Here is a 13,755-nt window from a genome sequence, read left to right on the forward strand (position 1 = left end):
CATCAACCCGCATGGCATCTCGAGCATTATAGGTGTCTGAAGTATAAATAATAAAGAAATAAAACTAAAGTGTATTTAAGAACAAAATGACGTTTATAATATTAATAAACCACCAAAAACTTTTTAGGTTTTTTTCGTTTTTTTTCAATAGTTCAAAAATTTAAAATCAACCATTGAATAGAATAAAATCATCAGTATAATACGGTGGGAAAAAAGTCAGGTTGGGATCAGGCTCAGCCCTTACAAGTAAAGAAATAATTTAAATAAAAAAGGGAAAATAATATTGTGCACGCTATCTGATACATCCGATACAATATGCGAAAATAAAGAAAACCTACCTTCTTCGGGGACACCAAAAATTGTCCTCTACTTCGCAGAGAGCTAAAATACGAATCAAAATATTTAATAAAATATATGTGGTGAGAACATTTGCAATAAATACTTTATATATATATATATATATATATATATATATATATATATATATATATATATATATATATATATATATATATATATATATATATATATATATATATATATATATATATATATATATATATATATATATATATATATATATATATATATATATATCATCCGTTCGCTCGTTGAACTCCGACTGGAATCCTGCATCCGACTGGAATCCTGCAAATCTTGCATCCGACTGGAATCCTGCAGACGTTTCGCCAAAATCTCACTTGGCATCTTCGATGCTCGCGCTCCGAAAACACTTCGAACACCAGTCGGATGCAGGATTCCAGTCGGAGTTCAACGAGCGAACGGATGATATCCCGGAATATAGTGTCATCACATTTTTCCATCCGTGAATCAATACGTGAGAATATATATATATATATATATATATATATATATATATATATATATATATATATATATATATATATATATATATATATATATATATATATATATATATATATATATATATATACATATATATATATATATATATATATATATATATATATATATATATATATATATATATATATATATATATATATATATATGATGACACTATATTCCGTGAGAATATATATATATATATATATATATATATATATATATATATATATATATATATATATATATATATATACCCCTCGGGGGCTCACAACTGGTGGGTACGGGCCTGGCGAACCCGAGGTACCCTAGCTGAGTCTCATTCTGTTTCAACTTGTCTTGTTTGGGGCTCTCTCTCCCTTTCATCTTTCCTATCGGCCCCCCTAGGCCAACTCTTGGTATTTTTCCGACCCCGACGCTATTAGCTTGCGAGGGCTAGGGGTCTCCTTTTCACCTATTTATATTTCTACCTGGCAGATAGGTATAAAATGCGTTAAAAAACGGATATGTCCAACGGAAGGCAGAAGAGTACGGTGCAAGGTTTCGGATGCCTAGTACCGGTCCAGAACAGGGGTGGTGAAGCAGGCCCCACTGGACCGTCAGCCAGCGACTGCGGCTCACCCTCAGTGGTATTCCAGGCTGAGGAGAGTATTTTTGCTACTGGATACGAAGAGATAAACCCGTTTCAAAGAAGAGACTCTATTCAAAGAACACCACCGAGACGGAGAACCTTCTCGCTCCCAGACGCTAGTGATCTATTGGCCCACCAAACAGAAGGTCCTATCACGGAAAATGCAGCTAAAAGAAAGAGACTGGAGGGAACCCCTGATAACTCAACAAGCAAAAATGTGAACAACAAACAAAAGGACCTTATCCACACCTTAGACAAAATATTCGCACAGGTAAGAACTATGGAAAGAATAATCAAAGAAGCATATAAACCAAAAAAGGAATACTGTGAGATCAGTGGCAAACTATCCTTCTTAACAGAGAAGCTCCGTGCGATGGATATCGAAAAATGGCTACATGATGTGAGTACAAATACTGAAGCAGAAAAGAAACTTCGTCTAGAAAATGATGAACTGCGAATGCAGGTCAACGCTATGAAAACGGAACAGAACGAAAAACGACAAGAAAGATCAGAGACTATAAAATGTGACGCGTGTGCACGGGCACGGGAAAAAAGAGTCTTAAGACAACAGCAGCTCAAAAAAGAGGAGACTTTCGAGTGCTACCAGTCCATCAGTGAAGAGGACTGGGAAGAAAACGTATTTTACGATTTGGAAAGTATCGAGGGACCAGCGCAAGACACCGCAACGGAGTGGGACCTAATTCTGCCGTGTAATACTAAATTGGAGTCGCGCAACAAAGAGATCAATAGAACAATCGACAAATTTGGGGCCAAACATGATATTATGTCTCAAAACAAGAGAGAAGGTGAAGTTGCCATCATGGTGCACTCCGTGGGCTTTCCTGACGTTAGTGGAAAATTAGTGCAGTCCACTAGGTGGATATTCTACCCTATCTTGAGCGAAAAATCCACTCAGTCAGAAGTGGGCGACTCAGAGATGTTCGAGGCTCTACGCAGGATCAAAATCCAAGTCATAAAACAGGATAGAACTAATATAGCGATTCTCGATAACGATGAGATCACCGGAACCATAATGACACGAATGCTGCAGTTCTTATTCTGCGATACGCCAGTACGTATTGCAAAAATTCGACGAGAACAGTACCAGCCAAGCCAGCATAGAAAACGCAATAAAGAGACGAATCCGAGGAAACCCAAGGAAGATGCGCTGCTGATAGAAATGAAAGACACGAGCTTTGCGGACCTCCTTAAGGCCGTTAAAACTGCTGTAGATCCTAGCGCCATTGGCGTCGACATTGGACAACTTAGAAAAACAAGAAACGGCCAAGTCTTACTTACCGTCAATAATGGATCCGATCGAGCTGAACTGCTAAAAAGGGAAATTGGTGAAAAGGTACCCGGGGCCACTGCACATTTGCTAAAAAGCAAAAAAGTTCCCCACGTTAAAGACCTGGACGAAGTTACTACAACTGACGAGATCAAAGAGGCTGTTTCTAAGGCAACGGGCACCAACCCCAGTAATGTAGACGTAAGAGCTCTCAGACCAGCTTACGGAGGCAGGCAAAATGTCACCCTCATTGTAAGCGAGGCGAAAGCAGAAAAACTTATCAATCTTAAGACGATAAAAATCGGCTGGACTAGTTGCCGAATTTACGAAAGGCAGAGAGAAGACGGATGCTTCAGATGCTGGGGATTAGGGCATGTCAAGTCGCAATGTAAAGGACCAGATAGAGAAAAACTATGTCGGAAATGTGGGCACGAGGGCCACAAAGCAGATACATGCTTGAATAAACCATTCTGCCTCCAATGTAAAGCAGAGGGCCATCAAACCGGCTCCCCTAGATGCCCATCAAAAGTGCAGGCGGCGGTAGCGCCAAAGAAAGCAACCGCACCCACACAATCATCAGATTCCTCCAAATAAATACCAACAGAAGTCGCGCAGCCCAAGATCTGGCGCTGGCAACCGCGATAGACATGCAAGCAGAAGTGTTGATAGTAAGCGAACCCAACAGAATTGCTTTTCAGAATAGAAAGGACTGGATTAGGGATAACGAGTGCAAAGCTGCCATAAAAGTCATTGGAAATAACATAGCAATTAAAAGGCAGGGTAGCGGTTCCGGATATTGCTTTATAGAAACGGTAGACTATACCATCTATAGTTGTTATTTCTCCAGCAACGACGAGATTGATCAACTGGACGAGGCCCTATATGAAATCGGCAGGATGGTGCAAGGCAACAACGAAAAGGCTATCATTGCTGGGGACTTTAATGCCAAATCTACGGAGTGGGGTATGACGCATACTGACGCGAGGGGCGAAATGGTCACAGAGTGGATGGCCGCCAACGGCTTAATCACTGTAAACCAGGGAAACTCGCCAACGTTTCAAAGCCAAGGCTACGGTTCGATTCTTGATCTCACCATAGTGACTGAAGGCATCAGGATGAAAATCGGACAATGGACAGTAGCTGAAACAGAAACGTTAAGTGATCACAACTACATAACTTTTGAAGTAAAAAATAGTGACCCGACAGTGGTACGGCAAAGAGAATGTAGAGGCTGGCAAGTCAAAAAACTTGACAGAAATAAGCTTCACAATGCAATCGGGTCGCTTGGCGAAGACGGACCATCGGCAAGAGATTTCTCAGAAGAGTTGGCAACGCTGTGTGACATCTCAATGCCAAAGAAAAGGAGTTTCAGGAACAAACAGCCTGCGTACTGGTGGAACAGCGAAATAGCGGAACTTCGTAGAGACTGTATAAATAAGCGACGGAAATACACAAGAACTGTCAAACATGGCATTATTCGAGATACACTAAGAACATGGGTGGAATATAGAGAAAGCAAGATAGCGCTCAGAGACAAAATCAAGAAGGCAAAGAAAGAGTGCTGGACGCGGCTCCTTGACGACGTTGATCGTGACATCTGGGGCGATGGTTACAAAATCGCGATGAAGAGCCTTTTTGGATTTCCGCCGCGACCTAACCTAAGCATGGAAGCAACAGAGAAGATCGTACGACATCTATTTCCGTGTCATGACGCGGTATCGTTTGCTCGCGACGATGGTGCGAAGCCTGTAGTATTCACCGTGGATGAACTAAGCAACGCTGCTGCGAAACTTAAGAACAAGAAGGCGGCAGGCCCTGGAGGGGTCCCGGCCGAAATCCTTAAGGAGCTGGTGGCTACAAAGCCTGAATATGTATTAGCCACTTATAATAAGCTAGCAGGGAAAAGCTGCTTTCCAGTGGAGTGGAAGGCAGCTAGGATGATCCTGCTGAGGAAAGGCGACCATACGCTGGAGAACCCATCGTCCTATAGACCAATCTGCCTGCTAGATGCAGAGGGAAAACTTTACGAGCAACTAGTGATTGCACGCCTGCACAGGGAAATTGAGCGTACTGGTGGTCTGTCGGCTAGGCAGTATGGCTTCAGGAGCGGTAGACAAACAGTTGATGCCATAGCAAGGGTTATTGAAATCTCCAACAAGGCTTCAAATTTCGCGCATGCAAATCGTAGACTGGCGGTTATAATAACTCTTGATGTCCGAAATGGCTTTAATAGTGCCTCGTGGCAATTAATCCTGGAGGAATTAAGAAAGCGCCAAATGGACGAAGGCCTAATAAACTTAATAGCGTCATACCTCTCTGATAGGGAGATCCTACTGGAGGCACAGGGACAGGCAAAGGGGATCGGCATAACAATCGGAGTACCACAGGGCTCGGTCCTTGGACCCACACTGTGGAACGTGCTCTATGATAGGCTTTTTGCGTTGGAGATGCTAAACGGAGTGACACTAATAGGGTTTGCCGACGACATCGGCATGATTGTGGTAGCAAAGAACGAGGAGCTCCTGATGTGCAACGCAAACACGGCGCTACAGAGAGTTGCGCGATGGCTCGAGCAGAGACGGTTGGCCCTAGCGCCGGAGAAAACCAAAGCAGTGTTGCTAACCACAAAACGGAAGATAGGCCACGTTGTTTTCGATGTTATGGGTAGTGAGATTGGCTTGAGTGACGCTGTCAAATACCTGGGAGTGTGGCTTGACAGAAAGCTAAGTTTCGCTGAGCACGTAAAGCGAACTGTGCAAAAGGCAGAAAAAACGACTTCTGCGCTGTTGTGTCTAATGCCAAACATAGGCGGACCAAGATCATCCAAACGGAGACTTCTAGCGAGCGTGGTACACTCTCAGATACTGTATGGGGCCCCAGTCTGGAGCAAGATTACCGAGAATGAGAGACTAATAGCTGTGTTATCAACGCTACAAAGAAAGCTATCACTGAGAGTGTGCAGCGCGTACAGAACGGTGTCCACGGAGGGAATTAGCGTAATAGCGGGGATCCCGCCGATAGCGCTACTTATAGACGTCGATATGTCCGTTAAGGCGTCTGACTAGAAATCAGATTCTTTATGGCAGCGTAGGTTAGAAACCTACCTACTGCAAACGGCCATTGTTTTGCTTGAAATATAATTTTTGTAATTAGCAGCTCAGCCCAGAAAATTTTGTCAATTATGGTTATTGAGAGCGTAAATTTATAACAATATAATGCCTTTATATTTCAAATGCATGGCACATCACCAGAAATAGTTCTGCTTTCAAACAGATTTATCACTGGTCAGTCGGTTAAGGCGTCTGGCTAGAAATCAGATTCTTTATGGCAGCGTAGGTTAGAAACCTACCTACTAATTTTTGTAAGTAGCAGCTCAGCCCAGAAAATTTTGTCAATTATGGGGATTGAGTGCGTAAATTTATAACAATATAATGCCCTTATATTTCAAATGCATGGCACATCACCAGAAATAGTTCTACTTTCAAACAGATTTAGCCCTACTCTGTCGGTTAAGGCGTCTGACTAGAAATCAGATTCTCTAAGGCAGCGTAGGTTCGAAACCTACCTACTGCAAACGGCCATTTTTTTGCTTGAAATATATATTTTTTAATTAACAGCTCAGCCCAGAAATTTTTGTTCAATATGGGGATTGAGTGCATAAATTTATAAAAATATAATGGCCTTATATTTCAAACGCATGGCACATCACCGAAATAGTTCGACTTTCAAACAGATTTAGCCTTGATCTATGGGTTAAGGCGTCTAACTTGAAATCAGATTCTCTACGGCAGCGTGGGTTCGATACCTACCTACTGCAAACTACCATTGTTTTGCTTGAAATATAATTTTTGTAATTAGCAGCTCAGCCCAGAAAATTTTGTCAATTATGGGGATTGAGTGCATAAACACATCACCAGAAATGTTTCTACTTTCAAACAGATTTAGAACTGGTCTGTCGGTTAAGTCGTCTGACTAGAAATTTAATTCTCTATATCAGCGAGGTTCGAAACCTACCTACTGCAATCTACTATTGCTTTGCTAAACATGTATTTTTTATTAACAGCTAACATAATGTCAGAAAATGCAAATTTGCGAATTGAGTGCATAAAATTCTGAAAATGTAATGTCCGTATAATTCAAACGCATGGCACACCACCAGAAATAGTTCGACTTTCAAACAGATTTAGCCTTAGTCTGTCGGTTAAGTCGTCTGACTAGAAATCAGATTCTCTATGGCAGCGTAGGTTCGAAACCTACCTACTGCAAACGGCCATTGTTTTGCTTGAAATATATAATTTTTAATTAACAGCTCAGCCCAGAATTTTTTGTTCAATATGGGGATTGAGTGCATAAATTTATAAAAATATAATGGCCTTATATTTCAAACGCATGGCACATCACCGAAATAGTTCGACTTTCAAACAGATTTAGCCTTGGTATATCGGTTAAGGCGTCTAACTTGAAATCAGATTCTCTATGGCAGCATGGGTTCGAAACCTACCTACTGCAAACTACCATTGTTTTGCTTGAAATATAATTTTTGTAATTAGCAGCTCAGCCCAGAAAATTTTGTCAATTATGGGGATTGAGTGCATAAATTTATAATAATATAATGCTCTTATATTTCAAATGCATGGCACATCACCAGAAATAGTTCTACTTTCAAACAGATTTAGCCTTGGTCTGTCCGTTAAGGCGTCTGTCTAGAAATCAGATTCTCCATGGCAGCGTAGGTTCGAAACCTACCTACTGCAAACTGCCATTGTTGTGCTTGAAATATATATCTTTTAATTAACAGCTCAGCCCAGAAATTTTTCTCAAATATGGGGATTGAGTACATAAATTTATAAAAATATATTGGACTTATATTTCAACTCATGGCACATCAATAGAAATAGTTCGACTTTCAAACAGATTTAGCCTTGGTCTGTCGGATAAGGCGTCTGACTAGAAATCAGATTCTCTATCAGCATAGGTTCGAAACCTACCTACTGCAAACGACCATTGTTTTGCTTGAAATATAATTTTTGTAATTAGCAGCTCAGCCAAGAAAATTTTGTCAATTATGGGGATTGAGTGCATAAATTTATAACAACAAAATGCACTTATATTTCAAATGGCACATCACCAGAAATAGTTCTACTTTCAAACAGATTTAGCCCTGGTCGTTCGGTTAAGGCGTCTGACTAGAAATCAGATTCTCTCTCAGCATAGGTTCGAAACCTACCTACTGCAAACGACCATTGTTTGGCTTGAAATATAATTTTTGTAATTAGCAGCTCAGCCAAGAAAATTTTGTCAATTATGGGAATTGAGTGCATAAATTTATAACAATATAATGCCCTTATATTTCAATGCATGGCACATCACCAGAAATAGTTCTACATTCCAACTGATTTAGCCTTGGTCTGTCCGTTAAGGCGTGTGTCTAGAAATCAGATTCTCCATGGCAGCGTAGGTTCGAAACCTACCTACTGCAAACTGCCATTATTGTGCTTGCAATATATTTCTTTTAATTAACAGCTCAGCCCAGAAATTTTTCTCAAATATGGGGATTGAGTACATAAATTTATAAATATATATTGGACTTATATTTCAACTCATGGCTCAGTTCGACTTTCAAACAGATTTAGCCTTGGTCTGTCGGTTAAGGCGTCTGACTAGAAATCAGATTCTCCATGACAGCGTAGATTCGAAGCCTACCTACTGCAAACGAAAATTTGTTTTGCTTGAAATATAATTTTTGTAATTAGCAGCTCAGCCCAAAAAATTTGGTCAATTATGGGGATTGAGTCCATAAATTTATAACAATATAATGCCCTTATATTTCAAATTGCACAACAGCAGAAATAGTTCTACTTTCAAACAGATTTAGCCTTGGTCTGTCGGTTAAGGCGTCTGACTAGAAATCAGATTCTCCATGACAGCGTAGATTCGAAACCTACCTACTGCAAACGATTATTTGTTTTGCTTGAATTACATATTTTATAGTTAATAGCTCAGCCCAGAAATTTTTCTCAAATATTGGGATTGAGCGCATAAATTTATAAAAATATAATGGCCTTATATTTCAAACGCATTTCACATCACCAAAATAGTTCGACTTTCAAACAGATTTATCCTTGGTCTATCGGTTAAGTTGTCTGACTCGAAATCAGATTCTCTATTTCAGCGTAGGTTCGAATCCTACCTGCTGCAAACGACCATTGTTTTGTTTAAAATATATATTTTTAAATTAACAGCTCAGCTCAGAAATTTTTCTCAAATATGGGGTTGAGTGCATAAGTTTATAAAAATATAATGGCCTTATATACCAGAAATAGTTCGACTTTCAAACAGATTTAGCCTTGGTCTATCGGTTAAGTTGTCTGACTCGAAATCAGATTCTCTATTTCAGCGTAGGTTCGAATCCTACCTGCTGCAAACGACCATTGTTTTGTTTAAAATATATATTTTTAAATTAACAGCTCAGCTCAGAAATTTTTCTCAAATATGGGGTTGAGTGCATAAGTTTATAAAAATATAATGGCCTTATATACCAGAAATAGTTCGACTTTCAAACAGATTTAGCCCTGGTCTGTCGGTTTAGGCGTCTGACTAGAAATCAGATTCTCCATGGCAGCGTAGGTTCGAAACCTACCTACTGCAAAAGACCATTTGTTTGGCTTGAAATATAATTTTTGTAATTAGCAGCTCAGTCCAGAATATTTTGTCAATTATGGGGATTGAGTGCATAAATTTATAACAATGTAATGCCCTTATATTTCAAATGGCACATCACCAGAATTAGTTCTACTTTCAAACAGATTTAGCCTTGGTCTGTCGGTTAAAGCGTCTGACTAGAAATCAGATTCTCCATGGCAGCGTAGATTCGAAACCTACCTACTGCAAACGAAAATTTGTTTCGCTTGAAATATAATTTTTGTAATTAGCAACTCAGCCCAAAAAATGTGGTCAATTATGGGGATTGAGTGCATGAATTTATAACAATGTAATGCCCTTATATTTCAAATGGCACATCACCAGAATTAGTTCTACTTTCAAACAGATTTAGCCTTGGTCTGTCGGTTAAAGCGTCTGACTAGAAATCAGATTCTCTATGGCAGCGTAGTTTCGAAACCTACCTACTGCAAACGGCCATTGTTTTGCTTGAAATATATAATTTTTAGTTAACAGCTCAGCCCAGAAATATTTCTTAAATATGGGGATTGAGTACATGAATTTATAAAAATATAATTTACTTATATTTCAACGCATGGCACATCACCAGAAATAGTTCGACTTTCAAACAGATTTAGCCTTGGTCTGTCGGTTAAGGCGTCTGACTTGAAATCAGATTCTCTATGGCAGTGTAGGTTCGAAACCTACCTATTGCAAACGGCCATTGTTTTGCTTGAAATATATATTTTTTAATTAACAGCTCAGCCCAGAAATTTTTCTCAAATATGGGGATTGACTACATAAATTTAAAAAAATATAATGGCCTTATATTTCAACGCATGGCACATCAATAGAAACAGTTCGACTTTCAAACAGATTTAGCCTTGGTCTGTCGGATAAGGCGTCTGACTAGAAATCAGATTCTCTATCAGCATAGGTTCGAAACCTACCTACTGCAAACGACCATTGTTTTGCTTGAAATATAATTTTTGTAATTAGCAGCTCAGCCAAGAAAATTTTGTCAATTATGGGGATTGAGTGCATAAATATATAACAATATAATGCCCTTATATTTCAATGCATGGCACATCACCAGAAATAGTTCTACTTTCAAACAGATTTAGCCTTGGTCTGTCCGTCAAGGCGTCTGTCTAGAAATCAGATTCTCCATGGTAGCATAGGTTCGAAACCTACCTACTGCAAACTGCCATTGTTGTGCTTGAAATATATATTTTTTAATTAACAGCTCAGACCAGAAATTTTTCTCAAATATGGGGATTGAGTACATAAATTTATAAATATATATTGGACTTATATTTCAACTCATGGTACATCACCAGAAATAGTTCGACTTTCAAACAGATTTAGCCTTGGTCTGTCGGTTAAGGCGTCTGACTAGAAATCAGATTCTCCATGGCAGCGTAGATTCGAAGTCTACCTACTGCAAACGAAAATTTGTTTTGCTTGAAATATAATTTTTGTAATTAGCAGCTCAGCCCAAAAAATGTGGTCAATTATGGGGATTGAGTGCATAAATTTACAACAATAAAATGCCCTTATATTTCAAATGGCACATCATCAGAAATAGTTCTACTTTCAAACAGATTTAGCCCTGGTCTGTCGGTTAAGGCGTCTGACTAGAAATCAGATTCTCCATGGCAGCGTAGGTTCGAAACCCACCTACTGCAAACGGCCATTGTTTTGCTTGAAATATATAATTTTTAATTAACAGCTCAGAACAGAAATTTTTCTTAAATATTGGGATTGAGTACATAAATTTATAAAAATATAATTTACTTATATTTCAACGCATCGCACATCACCAGAAATAGTTCGACTTTCAAACAGATTTAGCCTTGGTCTGTCGGTTAAGGTGTCTGACTTGAAATCAGATTCTCTATGACAGTGTAGGTTCGCCACTGTAAACGACCATTATTTTGCTTGAAATATAATTTTGGTAAATAGCAGCTTATCCCAGAAAATTTTGTCAATTATGGGGATTGAGTGCATAAATTTATAACAATGTAATGCCCTTACATTTCAAATGGCACATCACCAGAAATAGTTCTACTTTCAAACAGATTTAGCCTTGGTCTGTCGGTTAAGGCGTCTGACTAGAAATCAGATTCTCCATGGCAGCGTAGATTCGAAGCCTACCTACTGCAAACGAAAATTTGTTTTGCTTGAAGTATAATTTTTGTAATTAGCAGCTCAGCCCAAAAAATGTGGTCAATTATGGGGATTGAGTGCATAAATTTACAACAATAAAATGCCCTTATATTTCAAATGGCACATCACCAGAAATAGTTCTACTTTCAAACATATTTAGCCCTGGTCTGTCGGTTAAGGCGTCTGACTAGAAATCAGATTCTCTATGGCAGCGTAGGTTCGAAACCCACCTACTGCAAACGGGCATTGTTTTGCTTGAAATATATAATTTTTAATTAACAGCTCAGAACAGAAATTTTTCTTAAATATTGGGATTGAGTACATAAATTTATAAAAATATAATTTACTTATATTTCAACGCATCGCACTTCACCAGAAATAGTTCGACTTTCAAACAGATTTAGCCTTGGTCTGTCGGTTAAGGTGTCTGACTTGAAATCAGATTCTCTATGACAGTGGAGGTTCGAAACCTACCTACTGCAAACGGCCATTGTTTTGCTTGAAATATATATATCTTTTAATTAACAGCTCAGCCCAGAAATTTTTCTCAAATATGGGGATTGACTACATAAATTTAAAAAAATATAATGCTCTTATATTTCAAATGCATGGCACATCACCAGAAATAGTTCTACTTTTTTTTGGTCTGTCCGTTAAGGCGTCTGTCTAGAAATCAGATTCTCCATGGCAGCGTAGGTTCGAAACCTACCTACTGCAAACTTCCATTGTTGTTCTTGAAATATATATCTTTTAATTAACAGCTCAGCCCAGAAAATTTTCTAAAATATGGGGATGGGGTAAATAAATTTATAAAAATATAATCGCCTTATATTTCAATGCATAGCACCAGAAATAGTTCGACTTTCAAACAGATTTAGCCTTGGTCTGTCGGTTAAGGCGTCTGACTAGAAATCAGATTCTCTATGGCGGCGTAGGTTCGAAACCTACCTAATGCAGTTGCCAATTGCAATGCCATTGTTTTGCTTTAAATATATATTTTTTAATTAACAACTCAGCCCAGAAATTTTTTGCAAATATGGGGATTGAGTCCATAAATTTATAACAGTATAATGCCCTTATATTTCAAATGGCACAACACCAGAAATAGTTCTACTTTCAAACAGATTTAGAGTTGGTCTGTCGGTTAAGGCGTCTGACTTTAAATCAGATTCTATATGGCAGCGTAGATTCGAAACCTACCGACTGAAAACGACCATTTGTTTTGCTTGAAATATAATTTTTGTAATTAGCAGCTCAGCCCAAAAAATTTGGTCAATTATGGGGATTGAGTCCATAAATTTATAACAATATAATGCCCTTATATTACAAATAGCACGACACCAGAAATAGTTCTACTTTCAAACAGATTTAACCTTGGTCCGTCGGTTAAGGCGTCTGACTAGAAATCAGATTCTCCATGACAGCGTAGATTCGAAACCTACCTACTGCAAACGATTATTTGTTTTGCTTGAATTACATATTTTATAGTTAACAGCTCAGCCCAGAAATTTTTCTCAAATATTGGGATTGAGCGCATAAATTTATAAAAATATAATCGCCTTATATTTCAATGCATAGCACCAGAAATAGTTCGACTTTCAAACAGATTTATCCTTGGTCTATCGGTTAAGTTGTCTGACTCGAAATCAGATTCTCTATGGCAGCGTAGGTTCGAATCCTACCTGCTGCAAACGACCATTGTTTTGCTTAAAATATATATTTTTTAATTAACAGCTCAGCTCAGAAATTTTTCTCAAATATGGGGTTGAGTGCATAAGTTTATAAAAATATAATGGCCTTATATAAAAGACATACTTCGACTTTCAAACAGATTTAGCCTTGGTCTGTCGGTTTAGGCGTCTGAATAGAAATCAGATTCTCTATCAGCTTAGGTTCGCCACTGCAAACGACCATTATTTTGCTTGAAATATAATTTTCGTAAGTAACAGCTTATCCCAGAAAATTTTGTCAATTATGGGGATTGAGTGCATAAATTTATAACAATGTAATGCCCTTATATTTCAAATGGCACATCACCAGAAATAGTTCTACTTTCAAACAGATTTAGCCCTGGTCTGTCGGTTAAGGCGTCTGACTAGAAATCAGATTCTCCATGGCAGCGTAGGTTCGAAACCTACCT

The 13,755-nt window shown here is 38.5% G+C and overlaps 1 protein-coding gene across 1 annotated transcript; it reads left to right on the forward strand.

The window, feature by feature from the left end:
• The first annotated feature begins 1,373 nt into the window (after nt 1–1,373).
• Nucleotides 1,374–5,851, forward strand: LOC132695755 (uncharacterized). Its single transcript, XM_060660211.1, has 2 exons — nt 1,374–3,267; nt 3,321–5,851. The coding sequence occupies exons 1-2, from the start codon at nt 1,374–1,376 to the stop codon at nt 5,849–5,851; spliced, it is 4,425 nt and encodes a 1,474-aa protein (XP_060516194.1).
• Nucleotides 5,852–13,755: the final 7,904 nt, after the last annotated feature.

The sequence above is a fragment of the Cylas formicarius genome, unplaced genomic scaffold (genome assembly GCF_029955315.1).
Source record: "Cylas formicarius isolate icCylForm1 unplaced genomic scaffold, icCylForm1.1 PGA_scaffold_12__32_contigs__length_19106922, whole genome shotgun sequence".
In the NCBI taxonomy this organism is placed as follows: domain Eukaryota; kingdom Metazoa; phylum Arthropoda; class Insecta; order Coleoptera; family Brentidae; genus Cylas; species Cylas formicarius.